General features: G+C 42.3%; 1 protein-coding gene and 1 long non-coding RNA gene across 2 annotated transcripts; one reads left to right on the top strand and one right to left on the bottom strand.

Annotated features, from left to right (window-relative positions):
• Nucleotides 1-126: 126 nt before the first annotated feature.
• On the bottom strand, nt 127-3,672 carry slitrk2 (SLIT and NTRK-like family, member 2). The gene has a single exon (XM_072663844.1). The coding sequence runs from the start codon at nt 3,588-3,590 to the stop codon at nt 1,023-1,025; it is 2,568 nt and encodes an 855-aa protein (XP_072519945.1). The 5' UTR covers nt 3,591-3,672; the 3' UTR covers nt 127-1,022.
• An 87-nt stretch (nt 3,673-3,759) lies between these two features.
• Nucleotides 3,760-12,396, top strand: LOC140541270 (uncharacterized). The gene is made up of 4 exons (XR_011977912.1): nt 3,760-4,012; nt 8,648-8,896; nt 10,421-10,514; nt 11,268-12,396. It is a non-coding gene; the product is annotated as an uncharacterized lncRNA (long non-coding RNA).
• The last annotated feature ends 12,885 nt before the right edge of the window (nt 12,397-25,281 follow it).

The raw sequence follows: 25,281 nt of genomic DNA, 5'->3' as shown, positions 1-25,281 counted from the left end.
GCAAAGATGAGAGCTCAGTCAGACAACATGGGAGCTGCCAATGCAGGCAGTAGAGTAGCACCATGAGCAAAACATGTTTTCAGAGCAGATTCAGTTTCAGCAGAGTGCGCTATTGTACCCACATGCACACACAGAGAAAGAGAGAGACCGACTGATTGGTAGGTAGATAGAGAGAGAGAGCGAGAAAGAGAGAGAAAGAGAGAGAGAGAGGGCGAGCAACATGCTGTAAATCCACTGCTCAATCCACATTCACTGCCGAGTGCATAATATGAGAAAATTTAATTCAGCTCTTGCGCATCGTAAAGCCAATTTTTCTTAGGCTGAAACAGAGTCTAATTTCTAAACAGACATAGATTAAAAAACATAATTCTCTACCAATAAATAGAGTATCTTTTTTTCCCCTTGTTTGTTTGTTTGTTTGTTTGTTTTTTCCCCGTTTAATGCAATGGACAAATAATTCTATTTTACATAAAGAGTCTTTAAAATACAGCACTTATAAAAATTTCCATTAACAGAAAAGCAAAAGATAAAATTCTTCGAGTGCAAAGGCACTTTCTGGAATCAATGGATCGAAGTGGATGCAACCAGTTATTGTGTGTTCCCACTCACCGTCGTATACCACACAGGAATGTCAATCAAGATTCAACATCACACCCTTTCTGCAAAAGGACAGCGTCGTCCTCGGAGGAAAAAAATATACTTCATATAAAAAAAGCATTAAGCTGTTATCATACATATTCTCGCAACGATTGCTACAGTCTTCCTGTTTCAAGTAGAGGAAATAATTTAAACCTTAGAGAAAATAATATATCATCTTTAAATTGTGGATACTTTTTTTTCCTTTACTAATTTGTACAGCTTCAGAAAGATGAACGAGATGAAAAAAAGGCTTAGGTTGCGTCGTTTGAGTCAATCCATTTGTTCGAGTGGTTTGATTGAACTGACTTGTTCGAGTCTTACGCCATCGAAAACACAGACGATGCATCTTTAATTATAAAGACTAATGGGGGGACGGGCTAGTTTTACAGCTGACTCATTGCAGTTTGCTTCTCCAGAACTTCGAGGTAGTCTGGCTCTGTTTTCAGCTTGCTGGGGAGCAAGGGGTGCTCAACCTTTGCTTGGTCGCCATACTTCCTCGGGGTCCCGTACAGCACAGTTTTGCTTAACCGATCCTGGTTGTGCCGTCGCGCAGTCTCGTAAGGGGGAATGAAGGGCCTTTTGGGCAAAGTGCAAAAGCTGTAGGTGAGTGGCCCCGCCGCAGGGAGCTCCTTGGCTCTCTCTGCGATGTTCTGGTAGAGGAGCTCGGGCTCTGGGTTTCTGCAGGGCTGCTTGTCCGTGAACTCCACCGTGCTCACTGTGTATGCCGGGCTGCGCGCCAGCTCCTCCTTCTTGGGGTCCAGGGAGCTGAAGCTCAGCTCTTTCAGGTTCCTGTAGTAGGCCACCTGCTCGTTCTCCTTCTGCATGTAGATGGGGTTCTGGCACATCTGTCCCACTGGGGCAGGGATGTAGTTGTACACCCGATTCTCACTTTTGCTCACACTGGGTTCTGTAGTGTAGGAGCCGTATTGTACTTGAAAAGAGCTCAGGTCTAGATTGTTGGCCCCGGCGGGGATGTTGTCCACTCCCTTGCGCCGTTTGAGGACGAACACAAAGAGGCCGGCCCCAAAGCACACCGAGAGGATGAAGACGACCAGCAGACCCAAGATGAGCACAGACAGGGGCACTTCTGGGTGCGTTTCGGGCACTCTGTCCGTAGGGGTCGCGACAGAAAAAGGGGTCTCGCTAGTGCTCGAGCTGATGACGGTAGGGGCTTTCGTTGGTGGGGCGGCCTCGCCAGTGTCTGGGCAGATGGCGTCGTTTCGCAGGGAACGCAGGAGGCGGCCTGCGTGTTTGGACGGAGAGTCGCACGTGATCTCGTTGACCACCACGCTGGTGCTGGACAGCTCCATCCAGTTCTTAAGCGCCACAATATCACAGGTGCAGTCCCACGGATTCTCCTGCAGATCAATCTGGATGAATGCCGAGAGCTGGTCCAGCACACCACGTACCGGCAAATAGGAAAAGTGATTGTTCCTGAGGTTGAGCCTCGTTAACATGGTTCCTCCAAATACATTGTCAGGAAGGGACCTCAGTAGGTTATTGTTGAGGAACAGCAGCTGCAGATTGTGCAACGAGTTGAACGTGTTTGGCAAAATGTCCTTGATGATGTTGTATTCCAGATAGAGGTACTGCAAGCTCTGCAACCCAGCAAACAAAGACTGAGACAAACTTTCAATGTAGTTGCCATTAAGGTAAAGCCTGCGCAAACTCGTCAGATTCTCAAAGGCCCCATCCTGAATGACAGCTATCCTGTTATTCCCCAGGTGGAGCAGCTCCAGGGAACTGTATTCTGTCAGATCCATTCGATATATGATCTGCAAATAGTTACCAGTCAAATGCAGCTTCTTTGGGTAAGAAGGCTTGGGCTGCAGCTCGGAGATGTTGTGCAGCTTTCTCTCCTGGCAGTTGACGTTTAATCCACTGTCTGGGTTTTGAGCTGTGCACACGCATATGCTGGGACAGCTCATCGGCACCGGAGACCTGGTCTGGTACACCATGATAGGGCCGAAAACATGCCTGTCTCTGCCGGGCGTCACGCGGGGAGTGGGACGGTGCCTCATCTTGGGAGGGCGCGAAGCCTTGGGCGCACGGCTCGGCGTAACCCGGGCACGCACCGTTGGAGAGGGAGCGCGATGCTGAGCATCAGGAGGAGGCTGCACGGCACGGTGACCTGCCTCGCTGGCAGGGCCTCGTCTGGGACACAGGTCCTGCTTGATCAGCTGTGTGACGTCCTTCCCGTGCAGCCGGAAGGGCGTCTCGCACACGATGTCACCCACAAAGACAGCGATGGTGTCCAGCCAGGCTTTGAGCGGTATCAGGTCACAGGTGCAGTTCCACGGGTTCTCCTCCAGCTGAATCTCCATGATGCCACCGATGTGCTCCAGAACCCCCGCAAAGGGCAGCGTCTTCAGACGGTTGCCTCTTAAATCCAAATGGGTGAGCATGACAAAGCGGAATATGTTGTTTGGCAGGGAAAGCAAAAGGTTGTCGTTGAGAATCAAGACCTTGAGCTTATTGAGCTTGTTGAAAGCACCTGGCTCTATGGCACTGATGTAATTGTAATCAGCCTGCAGATACTCCAAACTTTCCAGACCAGAGAAGGTGTCCTCCTTAATAATCTCCAGATGGTTGTTGTTCAGATGGAGGCGTTTGAGGTTCCTCAAGCCATTGAATGCTCCAGTTTTGATCTCCTGTAGTCCGTTATTGCCTAAATGCAGGGAGCTGACGTTGCCGTAACTGGAGAACTCGTTGGGGTTCAGCCTGGTGAGAAAGTTGCCGTTGAGGAACAGCTGGCTGACCTTGTTCTGCGGCGGCTGGAACGCGCTCACGCTCGTGAAACCCTTGTTCTCGCAGTTGATGTTCAGCGTGCTCTCCTTTTCCTCGCACGAGCAGCGGTTCCTGCAAATGTCCTTGGAAGTTTTGCGGCTCTCTCCCCGCGACGAGAAGCCGGACACCGTTAAAACGCTCAGCAGCAAGATGTTGTTCAGCATTTTGACGGCACGGAGCGCCGAAACGCCCCCCCAGTACGGACGGCGCGCAGGGTTCTCGGAGAAGGCGCGCGAAAGCTGGGGAAGGGAGAGAGAGACAGTGAGAGAGAGAGAGAGAGAGAGAGATAGGGGAAGAGGAGAAGGAGGGAAGGGGTGGGGGAGAGAAACGCAAGGGAGGTCAGACTGCGCCAGGAGCGCGCCGGAGCGCACGGCTCTCCATGGAGCCTCCTCTTAAATCCCAACGGGCGACGTGGAGGAGGCGTTCGGCGCCGAGCGCGGTGTGAGCGCGGCCGAAGTGAGAGCCATCTCAGCGCGTGCGGTGCGGTCGACGCGGACGGTGCTGATGCGAAGCGATGCGCCTTCAGTCCCGGGGCTTTAGGAGTGAACCAACACGCAAAAGGGTCCCAGCATATCCGAGGCACCGGGTAAGGGCTCACTCAGAGAGCCGCGCGAAGGGTGCTGTCTTGCTCCTCCTGTGCTTACACACACTCACACTCTCGTCCAGATGGGGAGCGCGCGGCGGAACGCTTCATGACAGGGCGAGAGAGGAGCGACGCGAAGCGCTGCGAGGTCCAGAGTGAAGAGAAGCGGGAAGGGGCTCCGCGCTCTCTCGTGCGCGTGTGTGTGCGTATGTGTGCGCGTGGATGTGTGTGCGCGCGCGTATGTGTGTGTGTGTGTGTGTGTGTGTGTGTGTGGTTAGGATTTTAGCTCTGCGTCCTCCCACAGCGAATCGTCACCCACCAGTCATACCAAAAGCTTATGCTGCTGTTAAAGGCTTCTAATATGAAATAATAATAATAATAATAACAATAACAATAATAATAATAACAATAACAATAATAATGCATGAATAATAATAATAATCATCATAATAATCATAATCATCATAATAATCATAATAAAATAATACTCAAAAACATCAATTAATATATTAATATAATAGTAATAAAAATACCTAAATAAATTGAAAAAATAACATTTACAAAATAATACAAAAATAATATTCATAAATATAAAAGTAATCATACAGATACTTAAATAATCAGCCAACACTAATAACATGAAATAATAGTAATAAAAATAAATACTTACATAAATATAAAAACAAGCATTCATATAATAATAATAATAATAATAATAATAATGACAACAGCGATGATAATAATAGTAATAATAATATTATTAAAAAAATAATAATATTATTAATAATATAAGGAAGATAATAGCAGCAGTAGCAGTATATTTAAAATACTATATATATATATATATATATATATATACACACACAGGGTATTATCTGAAACTGCTCTGTGTATATTACACCACTAGGAGGTGGAATAAGCATCTCCAAACGTTTTTGGAGAAAAAATAAAAAATCATTCTAGCCTGAATCTAACAAACCCTCACTTTCCAGTTTCAGTATCCTGCTTCTGTCTAGTTTGCAAAACGATGCAAGAAGTTGCGGTGGTGTTGCTGCTGTAAGAAGCAGGCAAAAAGCACTGTTTGGCAGAGAATTGATCCTGGCTCAGCATGGTATTAAAATTAAAAAAAGCCCTGGAGGCATAAGGTGAGCTGCCATGAATTATTGATTTACATGCAGCAACCTAGTGATAGGGATCAGGACAAGCACACACAAAAAGGAGGAAGGAAGGAATGAAGGAATGCTGTCTATGAAGACTTCTTCTTGTGTAGGATCACTGCTTTGGTCTTGGCATTTTACTAATGGCATTTTAATATGGCCATCATACATGTGATATCCGACACAATGGGTGCATATCCTGCAACATAAGTCAGCGAAGTGTGAGAGTGTGAGACCACAGCAGGATCAATAATAAGAATGGAGGTCATCTGTGCCCTGCCTGAAAACACAGATCCTACACTTTCCTTGTAGTGTAAAATGACAGTAATTTATTGTAGTGTACTTTTCCAGTACTCTTTAATTACAGTACTTAACTGTATTTATTCATACAGATGATTAGCATTTCCACCGATTCCTGTATTTCTAATGTGCATGCATATGTGTATGAGGTACTGTGCACTCACAGCTGTGTGAGGGGCATCAGCATACAAATACACTCATGATCAATCACATATTTTCCTCAGGGTGTGTTCCTCAGGGTTAAACACATTATTTTATGTGTCCAATTGCAATGAATTGCATCAGTTGGTATAGATAATCACAATCCCATTATTTGCTCTGTTAATCGCATTATTTACATAGTTGATCACAATTAAAAGCATTAGTTTGTGTAATTAATCCCGATTAATCACATTATTCTGTGTAGTTATTTACAATTAATCACATCTGTGTGCGTAGTTAATTAATCACATCTGTTTGCGTAGTTACTTGTGATGAATCTTGTTAGTTTGTGCTTAGTTGTGCGATCACATCAGCCAGATGAATTTTGTTAGTTTGTGTAGTAAATCATGATTAATCACATTATTCTCTGTGTTTTTAACATTACATCAGTTTGTGTAATTAATTGTGATTTTGTGATTTTGTACGCATAAACTAAACATGGGTTGACATGAACTGAATATACATGCCTGCATGTTCCACCCATTAACCGTATAAAACACAGTATATAATTGTTATCTCCATTTTCGTTGTTTTTCACTTTTTGGCATAATGTTAATCTGTCTTTTATGTTATATCAGAATTTTGTGATAAATGGACCAATAGTAATGTGCCAAAATGACTTGGAATAAAATCTTTTACATTGACGTCCATCTTAAGTTAAAAAGGGGTTTTCTTCCAGTGGTAAAGCTGCTATTTTGGAGATACATGTTTTTATTATGGAGATACGCATTTTATTATTATTGTTTTTTATTATATAAATTAATTGCTGTAGCCTCTCTGAGATTGTACTGAGATCTCACTTACATACACAGGGGTTGTTACATACACAGGGGTTGTTTACACCAAGGGGTCGTTTACACTAGGCTAAAGTAGGCAGGTACATAAAGCCCCCCATTAGCCATGGGCTCCATGAAAATACAAATGGGATATACTGCATCTGTTATATGTTAAATAACTATACTTTTTTTGCCTATTTCTTTTTTTTATTATGTTTATGGAAATAGATGTGTTACTGTTATTATCTGTTATTTTTACCATTGCAGTTCCTATTTTCAGAAGTGTGATGCCACCCTGAAAAATGGCAATGGACTTTTCCATGATTCCATGTTCCATTATGTGATAACGAATAAACCGACCACTAAAAACAAGGCAATTAAGCAGTAAACCACAGTGTGGAGAGGAAATTATTTGGTGTGATTTCATGGTCCATGTCCTGTTCTGTCATTGAGTGCATGACTCCCCATAAAACCTATAGTTTTGTGACTTACATAGGGCACTACATAGGGAGAAGGGAGCCCATGACTGTAGCCCTCATTCAAATTCGGCGTATAGACGGTTTTTACTATGTTCTATTTGACGCTCTGTTGCTAAAACCAGAGTTCTCTCCAGCAACTGCCATGCTGTTTATTTGTTTATGACGGAAGTACACTGAGTCTGAGGTACTATTTACAAGCAAAGCACTCTGCAGCACCAGTAATATCAGCAACATTAGCACCGAAACACGCCTTTGGCAGACTACACGAGCTGTGCGAGCAGGGGTGGATTTAGTGATTTTGAGGCCCTGGGCAAAAGACAGGAATGGGCTGCCTTGGATACATATTTTTAAATTCATTCATTCAGGCCCTCTCATATCTTGTATTACCAACCTGACTCCTAACCCTCTAAATTTACGGAGCAACAGGGCTAGTGTAGGTGGCAATTTTGAATTTGGAAGGCCAATTACCCAATCCCTATTCACGTGAACTCCCCATATCACTAACAATGTCTAAAACACTATGAGGGTGAAGACTAGCACATGTCTCCTCCATCACATGTGAAGCTTTTCAAAGTGCTGCTGATGCAGCATCACTAGGAAGCCAGCACGCTCTGAGGAAAGCATGGCTTCCCAACCAACGACACCTACCAGATGCCTTTGCTGACCAACACCACACTGGGATTGATGGGAGGAGAAAGTACCATCAACCCACCTCCGAGAGATCAAGGCTAACTGTGCTCTTTCTGACTCTGGCTGCTGATGGCAAGCAGGACGACCTGGGATTCGAACCTTTAGATCATGGTGGCAGTGCCTTACTTTACTTAGTTGAACTAGAGCTAGAACTAGAGATAGCTGTGGCTACAGAAGTGGGCTTGGGACTGGAAGGTCACTGGTAAAGGTGCCTAACCCTCAGTTGCTACTCAGCCCAGGTATTGAACCCACAGCCCTGTCATCAATAGCCTGGTGCTCTACCTGCTGATTCACCACTGCCCACAACTATTTTCCCCTCGGCAGACTAGGGTTGACTCGGACATGGACGGGCAAACACACCATGCTACACCAATAAGGGTCCTCGGCAAGAGTCATATCACTACGTTCACCCACCTTTGTCCTGTAACTCAACTGTAAGCCACTGGTTAACAACATCAGCAATACGGTTGCACGGATGCTCCTGTACCTTCCGCCAGACGGTAACAGTGAAATAAGGGATGAGTGGGGTCCTTCACAATGATGACCTTTGATGGCCTTACAGATGCAGCGCGTGGTGTAAATGTCTGTGATAGAGGGGAGAGGGACCTCTGTGATCTTCTCAGCTGTCCTCACTATTTGCTGTAGGGTCTTACAGTCTGAGGCATTGTAATTCCCAAACCAGGCGATGATGCAGCTGCTCAGGATGCTCTCCACAGTCCCTCTGTAGAACATGATGAAGATTGGAGGAGGAAGATGAGCTTTCCTCAGTCTCCACAGGAAGCTCCACAGCTGCTGGGCTTTCTTGGCTATGGAGCTGGTGTTGAGGGACCCTGTGAGGCTGGGGGGCACCAGTACTCAGTATGGTGGTACTGGAGATGTTGTTGCCTATCCAGGACCCAGTTACAGAGGGAGGTGTTCATTCCCAGCACGCTTAGTTTTCTAATCAGGTGCTGAGGGATGATGGTGTTGAATGCTGATCTTAAGTCTATTAACAAAATTCTGATGTAGGTGTTTATTGTCCCTTTTATTGTCCAGGAGGGTGAGAGCTAGGTGGAGTGTGGTGGTGATGGCATCGTCTCTTAAACGGTTGGGACAATACTCTAACTGCAGTGGGTCCAGAGAAGGGGGGAGCTGGCCTTTTATGTGCCTCATGACAAGCCTCTCAAAGCACTTCATGGTGATAGGAGTGAGTGCAACGGGAAGGTAGTCATTGAGGCAGGACACCATGGACTTCATCGGCACAGGGTGTCATCACATAATGACACGGACTCATGAGCATCTGCTGTAAGTGTAAATGTGAACGTACAATCTAAATTAATAGGCTTCACCAATTGCTGACACAGATGTGCAAATGCGCACACACACACCCGACATGTCTAGTCTCTGTAAAGAAGTACTGTCCCATAATAGGACTCTCTGGAGCAGATAGACATGAACTTTGGCACCATGCTTAATGCCAGGCATGGGCTAGAGGGATATAAAGCCTCCAGTATTGGGCTGTGGAGGAGTGGAAGCATGTTCTCTGGAATGATGGTTGGTGCTCAACCAATGTCCTGACCTCACTCATGCTCTTCAGTAATGGATAACCCTTTGTTCAGGGTTCCTTTGTAGCATCGTCAATCTGAAAATTATTACAGTATTTTTAATGTTTCTTTGAGTTTTTATGGTTCTATTAAGAAGCATTTTTCAAACTCACGTCCAAGTTAACCAGCAATTCTTTGTCAGATGCTTGATAGCTTAGCTGATTTATAAAAGTGACAGTACTTTAAATTGAGTATAGTTGAGGCAACTCTACCCATTTCTGATTCTTTTGTAACTCCTACACGTTATCTGAGTATCAGGTTAATGGTGCATGCTTGCTAATTTATGCAAAACTCTCTGCCCACCTGTGGTTTAGATTACAAATGGCACTCCAACTCATCCAAAACATATCAGAGTGGTGCTCTGTCACTTCAAAGAATCACAGTCCAGTGCTGGGAAATTGTACACCCCTGTAGCCAATGTTTGAATGCAGCTGTCTCAGAGTGTCCCACTCAAGTGGCAATGCTTTTCAATGAAGATGATACAAGCTGGGTGTGCATTTGATGCCTGTGTCAGCAAGAGGTGCACCTTAGCCTCTAAGACACATGACTACATTGCTGTCAAATTTAACATGAATTGTATAGGTCCTAAAATAGAACCTTGAGGGACTGTTCAAGATATTCTAATCTCAATGTTTTCCAAATAATTCAAAACAGTGTTTGCTTTAGGTTTAATGCATAAATAATAAATCCAAGGGTTTGGTTGTTTTAAGAGGCCAAATTCACTAATTTGAATGTCTGTATACCTTTTGAAATAGAGTATTTCTATAAACTAATTAGTAACTAATAGTACTTTAAATGCATGCAGAATTATGCATTGGTTAACTGACCCCAAAACTGCCCAATACACCCTATAAAATGTTGTTAGAAAAATATGTAAATTGGGAACTTTACCTCTTTTTTTCTTTGGGATATTAAACAGTCAAAAACATGCTTGGCATTTTTGGTTTTCATATTCACATTTAATAATTACTTAAAATTATGAGAACTTGCTTATATTATAATAAACATGCAAAAATCTGAGGCCAAGTTGCAAATTATACATAATCATTGTTGTAAACTGAATATACATTCATTCCCTAATAGCCAATGAAAACTCTAAAATATATTAGTATTTATTATAATTATGACGGGCAGGTTATGGTCATTACCGTGTTTTAGCACCTATCTGAAATGTCCATGAAGCATTAGGGAGCGTCCAAATGATGCCTTTGGTGACTTTCTGCAGGTGACACCAGTCACTGCTCTCTGCTGTTGGCACACCAACAACCAAGATGACTGGCTTCCTGTGTCCAAGCAAGTTGAACTACAGACAGTCGATGGTAAATTGTTGAGTGTGTTGATTAAGCTTTATAAAGTTTCAACTGCTGAATGAGGAGAGAGAAAACTACAGGAATTTGTGCCGTGGTCTCAACGGCCCTGAAGGTTTCTGTCATTGTTGGTATTTTAAGTTAAACAGTCTGTTAATCTGCTTTTTATTATATATACACTGATCAGCCATGACATTAAAACCACTGACAGGTGAAATGAAGAACATTGATTATCTTGATTTATCATTGATTCTTACAATGGCACCTGACAAGGGCCCATATATTAGTAAGCAAGCGAACAGTCAGTTCATGAAGTTGATGTGTTGTGGGCACGGCAGCGCCCCTGTCAGTACCTACCGAAAGTGCTCCAAGGGTGAATAACTGGTGAACTGGTGGCAGGGTCATGGATGCCAAAGGTTCATTCATATAATCCATTAAGAGCCAACCCACCTTGCAAATTCTAGGACTCTAGAAAGGATCTGATGCTAATGTTTGGTGCCAGATAGCACAGGACACCTTTAAAGGCCCATGCCTCAGCCATTTTGGCTGTATGTGGCTTTAATATTATGGCTGATCACTGTCAGCAGTACTGGGCTCTCTAGAGCCAAATTAATAAGGAAATGAAAACAATTTTAACAAATCATGAAGACTAAATGTAATCTAGGCCATATTACCATTCAGATCTATGCACTTGTTTTCAGTTAACAATAAGCCATGATTGCTGACCAGAGTCTCTTTTTTTTCTCTCTCTCTCTCTCTCTACAGTGCTAGAGCCCATAACTCCTACACAGGGTCAGAGCTAGACAGCCCATTTGCTCTTTTATGAACACATCACCAAGGTGGGCTACATTCGTGGATAGATGCTGATTCTTTCTCGGACTGAAACAATGTCCTGCTCAGTCATAACTCGTGGGAAACAGCGGAGCCTCGGGTTGATGAATCGTGTCACCCAGGCCCTCAGAAGTGCTGACCCGAACACAAGTTGATCCCAACGATTTTCTGTAGTGGGTGCGGCATGCTGAGTGATGAATGGACAACTCTCACTCATCAATCCCATGGCCTGGAGTCAGAGGACTCCACCCTTCTTGGAAGAAGTGTGTCGCTCCACTTTTGCTTTTCCTCTCAGGCTAGGTCACAGAGATAAGGACAAGATCGTCATTAAACTGGGCACCAGAGAGGAGAGTTGAGGTCATCTATGCAGCATAAAACTTAAAAACACTGTTAAAAAAGAGTCAAAAAAAGGACAGAAAAGGATTATTTGGAGTGATGCCCCAGAAGAACTACGTTCGAGGTAATGGCTCTGTAAAGATCTGTTTTTGTAAAGAGCAAAGAACATTTTCTGAGGTCTACAGAACATCCCCATAATTCTCCAATAACAACAATGCGTTCTTTTTTTCTTGGAACAGTTCATAAAAGCCAAGAACCTTTCAGGACTCTTTATGGTGAAGTTGCACCTGGCGAAATATGAGCTTACTAAACTGCTCCTGTTGGTTTTCCATTCCATTTTGGAGCCAATGCATGGATACCCTTAATTGTGTTGCTGAAGCAACTTTATTTAGAAGCTCGGTTATTACAGTAGTGCCAGAATGGGCTGTGTAGTGTTCTAAAGATGGAACGGCCTTCAGGTACTTTTGGAAAGAAAGAAGAAAAGAAGTAAAAAAAAAACAAAAAAAAAACTAAGAAACAAAGAAAGATTAACTCACTCTTTTGTGAGTCATACACTCAGTCTCAATAATGTTCACCCCCACGCTCCCAACCTCAGTCAAACTAATAGAGCAATCTGCTGAGAGTCTTGGCTTTCCTTGTAAGTCTTGTCATGCGTTCTGGGAAGGCCATGCAATGAATGGAATACGAAGAGGTAGCGATGTTAGATAGATTAGGTGTCTGAGTGATTGAAAAGGTTCTTAAATTGTAATAATGTTTGCCTCAATTACAAAGGCCACCAGATACCACCTGGCTGGGGGCCCCTTTTTTCAATCTCTTGCTGTTTACATGCACTATAAAGCACCAATAAAGCCTGGAGAGCTTTACTCTTTATTTCACAGAAACCTGCCCTGCGAATATGGCAGTACAGTATAACAAGGACAGTGTGTCCATATGCAAGGAATTTAATTTACTTGAAGGAGGGCTATAAAAAGTTGAAAAGTAGCACAGCTGTAAGTGATCAAGTATGGACCACTGTGCTGTAATCTCAGTATATTGGAAAGCTGGTAGAGTAACAACTATGAGGGCAGTATAAAAGCGAGGCCATGTTTATTGTTCGGCATTTTCATCAGGAGGTGATGAGAAAGGGCAGACACATCTTTGTCAAAGGTAATCTAATTTGAGAAGAAACAACAAACCAGCACTAAGGCATCTGCTCAGTTCTAGACAATCTTCTTTTTTTAACTAGACCAGCACTCAAGTGTGTCACCCATCACTGTGCAACAAGGGTTTACGATGGGACTTGGGCAAAGGTAAATCTAACAACTTTCTACATCTTTTGGTAATTGATAGCTCGGGTGTCGCTTTTATTGCCTTTCAAGATTTAAAGGCCACTTCTAAACTATGGACCAGTGCTGGTCCACAAACAAAGTGATAAAATATCTCTTAGGGCAGAAAATTAACCAGTCGAAAGCCTGGAGGGCCAGAATCCATCTCCTTCCGAAAGAACCATAAATACAAGTATCTTGATCAGCTCTGAAATTTAATGCGACGCAAACATCAGTCTGCTTGAACGCTGATGACACCAAGTATCACCACGCTATCAACCAATAAACTTGATGTCCGTCAATGCGTTCAGCATTTATCACAGTGCTGATATTGTTCTGTATTATTTATTTGCGATGCAGAGGTCTGTGAGAATCGAAGTGATTTAACAGTCCTTAGCTTGATGCTGTTGAGCGTTTCTAATGATGAGGGTGACCTGGCTTGGGAGCCACACGTTTACTACAGCTGTCTGAGGAGGACCAGGAGGATTATGAAGGACTCCACACACCCAAGCCGCTGGTTGTATGCACAGCTGCCAAGCAGCAGGAGGTACAAATGCATAAAGTCCAGAAGCAGATGGTTCTGAGACAGCTTCTTCCCCCAGGCCATCAGGCTGCTGAACAGGCTGGAGCACAGTGTATCAGTCACTCAAACATCTCACCTGATTCATTACCACTGTGGATCTCACCACACCACTCTTCACACCTTCACCCCATACAAACTCCGCACTGCACTTTACTGGAACTGGAACTGAACAGCTCAGTGACTGCACAGCACTTTTTCTACCCCGTTCACCTTCTTACATTTAGCACTTTGAATAAATGATTTCTAGTAATAACACACAGACACACACACACACACACACACACACACACACACACACATATATATATATATATATATATATATATATATACACACACACACACTAGTAGATTATGTTCTCTTGTGGATCTTCTATCTATTCTGTGTGTTGTGGAATATTCTCCCCTGTATTTTCTGCAATACCTGCAGTATATATTTCTACTACAAACTCTATCTCTGTAAATCTCTATATGTAACTGTAAATGTGTATAGGATATTTCATATCTTATGTATTAATAGCTTGTATATAACTGCTGTCCAACCTTGTATATCCAAAATGGCAAATTCAAAACTGTAACTTTCAATGGAAGTCAAATCATGCAAAAAGGTGAAAAATAGGAAAAAAAATAATATACAAGATATTTGCATGCCAGTGATATTATTTTAAATAGACAAAAGTACAGCAGTGTTAGTTTAACGTCAGTGATATTTCAGTTGGAGCAATCTGTGTTAACATCAGTAATTTTTTTGACTTTTAACTTAAGGTTCTTTTTACCTTTTGAACAATCTTACCGACTTAAAATCAAAGCAGCAATAATTTTGTTTTGATTGTGTCAATACAATATTTACAATATTTGCAGGCATAATGATGGCCAAGACTGAGCTTTTGTAGAATATTTTATATTTATTCACCAAGTGGCAAAATCCAGGTCATTCCAAAGGGTGCAGTTACTTTTTCTTCCTTTATCTAGTTTTCTGTATTCTCTAGAACTCTGTGCACAGATGCCTTATTAAATTAGTTTTGAGAAGTTTATTTTGCATTTAACTAAAAATATACTGAAAGTCTCATTATCATCACCAGGTGTCATTACCATTACAACCAGTTTTATGTTGGTAATGATGTGTTAAGGTAATTACAATTTTCACTTTTTTCAGAATGGAATTCCCAACACTACAACAGTAACTATAAGATACATACATATAAATAATGTGAACATTAAATTTCCTCACATACCTTTTTTGACATAACGGGAGACATGGAAATGGTTCTGAGTAATGGTAATCTACTCCATGATCAGGAGGAATAAATTATTACATTACTCACCTTTCCAGACATTTCACTTTTCTGGTTGACATGCACTCCCCTGTCATTTTTTTTCCATGGTTACAGCGTAAGCAAGTGTCACCTTTAAGAAATTTCGAACAGAAGTCATATTGGGGAGAATAATAAAGTGTTCAAATATATACAAAAGTTCAATACATAGAAACATACACTGCCATAACATTAACACCGCCTGCCTAATGTTAAGTAGGTTCCCCTCGTAGTGCCACAACAAATCTGACCATTAGAGGCATCAAAAGATGTCCTCTAAAGGTGTCCTGTGGTATCTGACACCAAGATGTCAGCAGCAGATTCTTTAAGTCCTGTAAGTTGTGAGAGGAGCCTCTATGGATCGCATCAATGAGCATCAATTAGGTTGATTCCTTGAACCAATTTTGGTAGGTCCTGACCACTGCATACCAGAAATATAAACTTTTGAATCTTGAAAACTTTCAGAAAACCTTCAGTGAAAGTCAATGTAATATATATATATTGTGTGTTACTGCCCTTACTGCGAAGGACTATGCACATAAGATGTGACTCCCTCACTCTCACCTTCACTGCTGTGTTAATGTGGCAGGGCAATAAAAGTAATTTGATTTGATTGACTTTGATTTGTCATCTCTCCAAGCAGGACAGGAAGAAATCCAAGAAGACTGGCCTCACTCTAACTTAGCTCCCACTAAATCCGTCTAAAAGAAAAAGCTCCCACGAAAATCCAATTTACAATTTTTTTTGTGCTCCTTTTCATGTATAGTGTCTTTGAGGGTTGTCGGTGGAGTGAGACTTTCAAGCAGCCTACACGCTTGCAGGGGGAGATAGGAAACTTTGCCGGCCTGACTTTTGTGCCTGCTCTACCATTCGTTATTTCTGAAGCAGTGGCTCCATCAACTCTCTACAAGACAGCAAAAGCAGCAGCTGAGACACAAAACCGCAATGTGTAGGCGCCTCCAGTGAACACAAGCACTTCTGCTTGAACCGATTAACCATGCTGTTTCTTCTAAAGCAGGCGGTTCAAGCCTATTTCTCCTATTAGCAACAGGGAGCGTTGAAAATCGCATTGCATTTCCACTCACATCAGTGCCACTATTATCCCATGACCTGCTAATTTGCTTCAGTGCATGTATTATTCAAAAATGCTGCAAATGTCACCTACCCGCCCGGCTAATGCTCGCTCTTAAGGCCTCGGCAAACAAATTAAATTTATTGCGTTTCTTCATTGTTGGGCTTCAAACATATGTAAACATATGCAAATGAGGGGTAAGAAGCTGCATTGCTTTTTATGTTGCATCTGATAACACTGTGGCAACATGAATATGAACTTAGAGTAGCAATCACACTAATGTTCAGGCTGCTGGTCTGAGCGTACATTATATGTAAATGTACAACGGCGGCTTGATATACAGTATATGGACAAAAGTATTGGGACACCTGTTTGTTTTTTTTTGTTTTTTTTTTTAAATCAAGGAAATGGAAAAAAAAGGTTTATCCTGCTTTTGTTAGAGTAACTGTCTCTACTGTCCAGGGAAGAAGCCTTTCTACTAGATTTTGCAGTGAGGATCTGATCATCACCCCCACCTCATTCTCAACTCCCTGAACTCATCCCAAAAATAATGGATGGGGCACCAACCATGGTGCCAATGGTTTCTTGTCTATCTGCTTCAGAGAGTCTTTCTCTATTGGCAGTATTAGACAAGCTGTGTGTGTGTGTGTGTGTGTGTGTGTGTGTTCATTTGTACATCTGTGACAGCAAAGACTGCAACTTAAGATTGGATATGGTTGGATATGGATGTATTTATTACATTAAGGGGTGTCCACAAACATTTGGACACATAGTGTAGCATACCATCAAAGCCTCACCTATGTGAAAACCATCCACTTGCAGGACACCGGCTCCCATATTCATTACAGCAGACGTCTTTGTAGAGAAATGAACGGCATAATTAGTTCCAGTATTTATTAGACAGTCCATGGTGAACAATGGAAATTTACATTCAGAGATATGAGGTCATCATCGGAGAGGTCAGCACCTTCACTGCCTTGAGAGGAGATTACACCTGATTAATGGATAATAGTATTTGGCAAGGGCTACGAATTCCAGGGCTTAGGAAGACAGTGTCCATGCTTGTGAGTATTCAGCTTGGGTAGCTTAAGACTGGGAGCAATGGAGAAAGAGAGAGAGAGAGCTGCATGTATAAAGCAAGAGAGAGAGAGAGAGAGAGAGAGAGAGAGAGAGAGAGAGAAACAGAGAGAGAGAGAGGTTTTGCAGTAGAGAGGGCAAGAGCAAGAGGTTATTGTGTTCCAGTGTGCTCAAGGGACTCTGGAGGAATGCCTGCCTTTGTCCATGGCCCTGATGTGGCCTTGGGAAAGCAGGTAATTAGAGGCACAGTGTCTCAGTGTCCCTGAATGGAAACACATTCTTAGGCTAAATCAAATCAGTTATATGTCTGCTTTATTTACATGATAAATATGCATGATCAAAGCACTGCAACGAGACACAGTTTTTACACTGCCTACAAACTCTAAATGCCTTTTCCATGGACCGAACATTCATGTAGAAATTGACACAATTTGAAACATCTGAGATTATATATCTGCATATATGACAGAATCTATTAAAAGTGCCTTAGCATCTTGTATCTCCATTGTTTGCTGATTTTCACTATTGACAGACGCTGAATCTGATTGGATCAATTGAAATCTTCCAAAATGACTTCATGTAAAATTATATTGATTCTGCATGTTGAATCTGATTGTATCAAATGGTTGATCACTCATTGGGCTGGATTAAGCAAGCTAAGAGAGGAGCAGTTGTGTATGTAACTGTGAGAGAGAGAGAGAGAGAGAGAGAGAGAGAGAGAGAGAGATGAGGGAGGGGTAAGAGAATGAGAGTTAGTTATGAGATTTAATCCATATTTTACCATAAATAATGTGAAATCTACCCTCTGAGCTCCACAGTTGCCTGACCTATGGGAGAAAGTTGGGGCCAAACTTGGTAAGATGATTAATTTGTGTTAAAAGAGTAACATGTTAAAGTTTACATATGTATATTTAGAGCAAAATATTGGCCTCTGCAAAAGTTTGGACAAAAGGCTCTTTTTCTTTTTTTTTGGACAAAGTCTCAGAGCTTGATTAGCAAATCAGCTCTGATGCATGTAACCAATAGTACTTATGAACTGCCACCTTGTAGTAATACTCAGCAACCATGGGCTCCTCTTAGCAACTGTATAAAGATCTGAAAATAAAAGTAATACTAATATGCTACAGAACATCTAAAAAGGCCAGATAAGACACTGGAAACAAGTGCTGTTAATTGATGGATCAAAATAGAAGACTTTCTTTTCTATTTGTCTGCCATTAGAAAAGGAGAAAAAGAGAAACTAGATTTCATGAAAAGAACACATTGCCAAGTGTGAAACATGAGGGTGGGGTTGTGGGGTTCGGTTGCTGCCAGTGGCTTTGAAAATATTGCATAAGTGGAGGGAGGAAAGGATTTTACATGCATATACAAGCACACCTCGCAAACGTCAACAGATGAAAAGGCTGATGCTCAAAAGAGGGTGAGGGTGACATAGTGCATAGTGATCCAGAAAAAGCCTTAGAATTCACCTTGGCATGTGTAAAGGGTATGCCCAACTTTGTATATCATGAAAAAAAAAAAAAAAAAAAAAAATATATATATATATATATATATATATATATATATATATATATATTCACCTGCTTTAGTTTATTGCTGCTCCCACAATCCCTTGACTTGTTTATACCCTGTGCATAAATGACATATTCCTCTACTCCTTTTAACAATGTAAAACTGGGGAAAACATAGCATTAAAAAAATACAGTGCAGTACATATCAGATATGCAGTTTGTCATCATACTGACAGTGTATTTCAGCATGTTCCATTTTGATATGGCACAAAAATTCCTGCAAGGATAAGTACCTCCCCTGGTACAGTTGCCAGTGTTCTTCTTGGTCTTCACACTTTCTCACAGTTTGTGCAGCTTAGCAGGCAGTATCATACAGCTGACCACATGCTCTAGCCTGTCATGCAGCTGACCACATGTCCTCTCTTGGTAGCCAGGATTTTTTCGAACATGCCTTTCAATTCACACCCCTGCCCTGAGGCCCTCTGTGGAGGGGAAGTGAGGCTTGATGCCAGACGTATAAAGGCTGGGTGGCTCCGGCGCGATCGAAACTCCATTCGCACAGCTGTGTCTGAAAACTCTCAGGCTTTCGTAAACAAAAGCTAGAAGCACTTGAGAGTCCCACTCCAACAAACATCTCTTGATTTACATTGCCGCTCGGCTTCATCGCTTTCAGGGCTTCTGGCACTCGCTTGGCCTCTAAAACATTGGACGTAATCATGTAGTACAAAGGAGATGCCACTTATCATGGCAAATGTGTCTTTGGTTGAGAGGTGCGCAGTTTTCTGATGAGTATCTTGTCTGAAATCCTTATTTATTTGAGCAGTGGATGCATCCTGTTAAACAGTCTGGCTGGTTGAGCAACCTGGGAACCCTTAGACATAAAATGAGCCCATTGCAGCTTCAACGGAACTGTATGAGACACCGTTTGGGTCCCACTCGCGTAGCATGTCCACTTAGGTTGCGTCAACGATACCATCTATTCAGAATGTCACTTTTGTGTCAGTGAATCTGACAACAAGATAATCTCCAAGGAGCCGTCGAGCCTAAGTTGACAGCAAGGCGGCAGTGAATGCATGAGGAACGTCTCCTCCCAGACTTCACCACATGTTGTTTTGGCATATTGATAATAGTAGAGCCTCTGGAAGAAGGTGTCTATTCTGGGCATGGAGAAACATTGATTTTTTTACCCAGCAGAACTCATGCACTGTATATACGATTAAGTGGTGAAGAAGAGAGCTCTCCTGAGAGGCCATTGGTTTGTTATTGTTGAAGAAGTAACCTAAAGGCATGTGTTGCCAATTCACAGGCCCGTAAGCTAACAACTAACAGCACTGGAATAACTTGTTTATGGCATTATGGGCACATGGATCCCCCTGAGAAATGGAGGGAAAGTGAAATGGCCTTACTTGAGGATCATATCTTGATCCTTTGTCCATGAGATTAGTTACAACAAGGCTTGGATAACGTAGGCCCCTTCAATTTTTTTTAAGCTTGTTGAAAAAAAGCTCCACCCCATGGCAATAAAGATCTCCCCTGTTATGCAATTAATACATTCATTTATTGCTTAATTAAACTAGGGTAAACTGATGATAAAACTGACACATGGTTCACCAACAAGTACAAGGTGGCTCTTTCTCTCGTAATTGAAACTACTTTCACATATTGCTGCTTCTGTCATTTTCCAAACTGTTTAGATGCCTAAGTGGGCTGCGCAGAGCATGGGCCTTGGAGCTAAAGCAGTATGTTGTGGTTTCTGGACTCTGCACTCAGGGCCACTGCTGGTTGCCTTAATTGACCACAGCAGCCCTCCTCTGCGGATTACAGCATGTACCTCAGGAACATGGTCAGTCCCTTCTCCGTGCCTCCACGGTTCAACGACTACATTCAGACTTGAATTAGGCTCCCGAGAAGGTTCTCGGAGGAACTGGAGAGGAGGCCGCTGTAGCTCTCCTTTGCTTAGATGATGGAAATAGGTTTATGAAAGGTGACTTTGCAGCTGCGGAGCCAGAATTCACAAATGTGATTCCGGACTGAGGGAAATGACAGTAATGAACAGCAAAGCGTTCATTAGCAGTTATTCTGTTGCATTGTCAGAAGAGCGCGTCATACACGTATAAGATCGCATCTCCCCAGAGATTTCCTAAAGGCCATTAGCGTGGGAGGCATTCAGATTAGTATACTGGAAAGTAAAGGACACAATATTTTTATTACTGTTTTTATGTTTTTCCTTAGTTTTTGACCATTTCCTTTGATCAACTCGTCATTAAATGTAATGGGCTGCTGGTGTTTTCAGAAACTGCTGAAATAAATCATGTAAAATTATAATAAACTAAAATAATGTATTTTTTCATATAGTGTCTTTACATATGTGTACAGTCTGTTGACAATAATACAACTCAACATCTCAATTTGTGTTTTAAAAGGTGTGTAAAAGTTTTTTTTATGTGTTTCTCAGACAGAAGCACATTTAACACCGCTGATAGACCAAAAAACGGAAAATACACAACAGATACGGATTTGGTTGCATTGGCTAGGAAGCTGTCATTTGAGCTAGGTGAGCGTGAATCCGGATCCTTCAAACATTACAAAGGAGCAAGCGAATCAATCCGTCAAGCTGACAAGCCTTGGTCTGCATTTCAGATCGGGCCCACTACACTGGGGATCTTCTGAGATAGAGAAGAGCAATTACCAAAGCTGTTCCAGCAACACGGCTCTATTGCTCTAATCTGATTAAGGACACTTCCACACATTACTGGCCAAAGTTTTTCCTCCTGCAGAGAGAAAGATATGGAGAAAAGATACATTCCTTGTGTAATATGCAGTGGATGTGGTGTCTGTGTTGAAATGAGCTACAAGTTGACCTTCAGTAAGATTCGAATTCTGTCTGCAGAGGTTACAAATTAAGTGCTGGTTACTACTCTCTGTTTAGAGGAAGCTACAGTCAGAGTCAGATGAGGGCTCATGGGACATACCATGTCACAGAATAAATTCCTGAGTACTTGAATCTGGTTGAGGTCAGATTTCCACATTTGAGGCTCCAGAGTGGCTCAACCATAAAAGCTTTGGCCCTAACGTTGGGTGATCATGAGCTCAGTCCCCAGCAATGGTACAGTCATCCATGACCGGGAGTCTAAAAGAGAAGAGCTGGCCTCTCTTTCTCTATGGATTGGCAGGATACTAGCCACATCATGGGTCTGTTAGCTTACGTCACAGAATTAGCATTGAGAATAAGCTTTTTCCTTCTAGTGTGTTTAGGAGATTAATTGATCTTGACCTTGGGGTTGGGCTGGGACAAAATTCTGTTGGGATACAGTGGGAGATATTGGACAGGGTCAGGATGTAGCCTAGCTCTAGCCACAGTATACTCAGGGTCATGCTGCTTGCCATTAGCAGGAAGTCTGAGAGAGCACAATTGGCCTTTCTCTTACAGGGGTGGGTTGATGGCACTTCTTCCCCACATCACTCCTAGTGTGATGTTGGTCAGCACAGGCGTCTGACGTCTATTAGCTGTTGTATTAGAGCTGGGGAGCCTAGCTGGCTACCTAGCAATGCTGGCTTCCCATGTTTTGGAGGAGACGTACTAGTCTTCAACCTTTTAGTGTCGGGGCATTGCTAGTGATAGGGGGAATTCATGTGAATGGGGGATTGGGTAATTGGCCTAAATTTAGTAGAAAATATTTGCAATAGGGATGTGTGAGTGTGTAGACCCATTTGAAGGTCTTGATGTAAAGGTTCTTTACCAATTTAAAAGCTCTTCACACTCACACCTCTCTATTGCAAATATATAGTTCCTTATGGAACCAAAGGTGTTTTTTCTCTTTGAGTCTTTCAAAGATCCCTTGGAAAAATCTTTAATTTTAGATGATACGTTTCTTGTTGTTGTTGTTGTTGTTTTTTAGAAATGTGACTCTTAGAAAGGTAGAGAAAGGCAGATGATTAGTTGATGAGCTACTTTGCCGTCCTGCTTGAGGTAAACAAGCTCAAAGTGCCCATAGCCTGGTTCAGGCCCTCCTTCCGTGCTCATGCCACCAGGTGGTTAATTTAATCGACGCTCAGATCTAAAGTTCCTGGGTTCCAGTGGAGACATAGGGAATCCGATTATGTGCTAAGTGACTCTTTCTCCTCTTTGGGGGTCTGGGGCTCTAACTCTTTCTCAGAAACAAGAGCCATGTCCAAATCCCCTGGATCCCCCATCAGCCACTTCCGCTGTCTGAAGAGGCTCAAAACGGAGGTATCACATGGAGCGTAAAGCACTACAGATATTGAATAAGCATGTCACGAGAGGCTAGATGGCCTGTGCTGTTCCGGGCAAGTGGTGTTCATGTTACTCCTGTTTTTTTTTCCGGATAGTTATCTTCGTCCTATGAAAGACAGCTGAAACCGGTTTGCCACACGTTGAAAAGGAATTGGATATCCTTTACATTCAAACATATGGTCCTTAGTAGCACCTTAGAACTTCATCTAACGCAGCTTCCTTTGTGTTTAGGTTTAGCCATGTTATCGTATGTGCTTAGGTCTCCTAAGCTTTAATGGAACACGTCAGTAGGGGCCAGCACCCAGCGTGATTGCCTCTGATGATGTGAAACAGACCATGGATGGGGTGTGAGCTTATCCTTTGGGATCTTTACACACACTGCACAGGTCGAGACACACTGGAGAAGGGATTAGCAGGAACACTAGTGTCTGACTGTCCTGCTCATTTTAGGACTTTGACAAGGAATCACATTGGCTAGGATGTAATTGTTGAGGAATTACTGAACTTTTAGTTGGAGAGTACTTTTGAAATAATTTAGGTGTCATTTCAACTTTATGAGACAATCAAGGCAGTAACATAGGCTAACATGTCTACCATGATGGAACACCAGATGATGCCAAAGCTTATTGAATTTCTGCATTGATTACTCATAAAATGTGGTCATTATCTCAGTGTAAAAACTGAATTTTAAACAATCTAACTAAACAAACACACAAACATTTGGAATGTTTAAGCCTTTTACCAAGTACATTTGAGTAAATATCCTCAGTGCAGCCTAGAAAAAGTAAGTGACCTCTTGAATTTAACATAGATCCCTCTTTAGCAGCATTCACCTCCACAAAAAAAAATAACCATTCCTCCCTGCAAATGTGCTTCAGCTCATCATTTTGTAAAATATCCCAAACCATGATGCTCCCTCCACCATGCTTCACAGTTGGGATGAGGTTTTGGTGTTGGTGGCCATTTGTCCTAGAAAGCTTCACTTTTGTCTCATTTGTATATCCTTCATGGTATCCTTCCATAAACATATTTCTTTGGTTCAGTGTTTAATTATGGACACATATACAAAGGATTTCACAATTGTTAGAATCTTCTGTAGGTCTTTCTAGCTTTTGCCATTTTGCTTTTCATCTCTTTTGAGATTGGAGTAATCTTAACAGGATGCCCACTCTCAGGGAGCGTAGCAACAGTCCTGATTTTCTGTCCATTTAAAGACTTAAAGTTTTTTCTAACCATGAATTGATGTACCTCCAGGTCTTTATCAATGCTTTTGCATATATACAGTACCAGTCATAGGTTTGGACACACCTGGTTAAATGTGTGCTGATCATCATCAGATCACATTTGACCCTAGGGTGACTGCAAAGGATAGCCTGGCTGGGGGGGGTTTAAGTAGGCTTATGTGGCATTGGACCATGGCAATGTGTATATATGAGGGTGGAAATACACATACACATTTACTCACTTAGAAAAAGACCAATAAATAACCTATGTATATAAAGGTAAAGGTAAATGTGCACGTACTTGTCACTGTACAGTGTACACAGGGACACATTTAATCCATCTGTGGTAGTGAACAAACACACATACACTAGTTAACTAGGGGCAGTGAGTACACACACACCCAGAGCGGTGGGCAGCCAACTCCAGCGCCCGGAGAGCAGAGAGGGTAAAGGGCCTTGCTCAAGGGCCCAACAGTGGCAGCTTGCCAAGCCCGGGAATGCCAAGTATATGACCAGATCATCTCTTTTCAGTTCAACCTACAACTTAGGCCCACTCGAAACCCCCCAACCATGACATTCTAGCTACTGAAGGGTACCCTTTTGTCCCCAGTGTCCTCTTTTTTGATGGTCACTCTAGCTTTTAGATCAAATGTTGTTTTTTTTTAAGAGTGATGATCAGCAGGCATTCAACCAAGTGTGTCCAAACTTATGACTAGCACTGTGCACATTCATTTTTTAAGTCTAAGATACACTGCCTAAGTGTATATTAACATCATCTGTCTTTTAGACTTTTCGACGCTCATCATGGATGAATGAAGGTGTTAATTATGTTGACAGGAACGAGTGCTTATTCTAAGCTTCAGGTAATCAGCGCTTAGAAATCATGACTCATGCGTAATGCTGGAGAAGATGAACAAAAGAAAAACTCAATATCTGGAAAACAAAACACACATATCTAAATATGTAATGCCCCAAAAGGGCATTTTGATTATAATGTGATCATTTACCTCTGTACTAAATACAGCAGTGTGCTAAAATTTCTTATTAGGTTGAATGGGATTTTTGCTAGCATTCTATTAAACCATCCAATCTGTCCAATCTCGCAACAGCAGACACGAGGGAACACATCTGTGTGCAGAGCACGAACAGGCCATACCTTGTTATTGACTAACAATCACAGACTTGCAAACTAGTTTGAACTAAGCCTTGGTAATGCGTATTCAAAATCATTTGGCAAGAGAGGAAGTATCATGGTATTATGATGGCACAAGAACA

The sequence above is a fragment of the Salminus brasiliensis genome, chromosome 19 (assembly GCF_030463535.1).
Source record: "Salminus brasiliensis chromosome 19, fSalBra1.hap2, whole genome shotgun sequence".
NCBI classification, from domain to species: Eukaryota; Metazoa; Chordata; class Actinopteri; order Characiformes; family Bryconidae; genus Salminus; species Salminus brasiliensis.
This window is presented reverse-complemented; position numbering and strand designations above follow the sequence as displayed.

What these genes read in the sequence shown, in the direction of transcription:
- slitrk2 (XM_072663844.1), bottom strand. Translation starts at nt 3,590, where the DNA reads ATGCTGAACAACATCTTGCTGCTGAGCGTTTTAACGGTGTCCGGCTTC.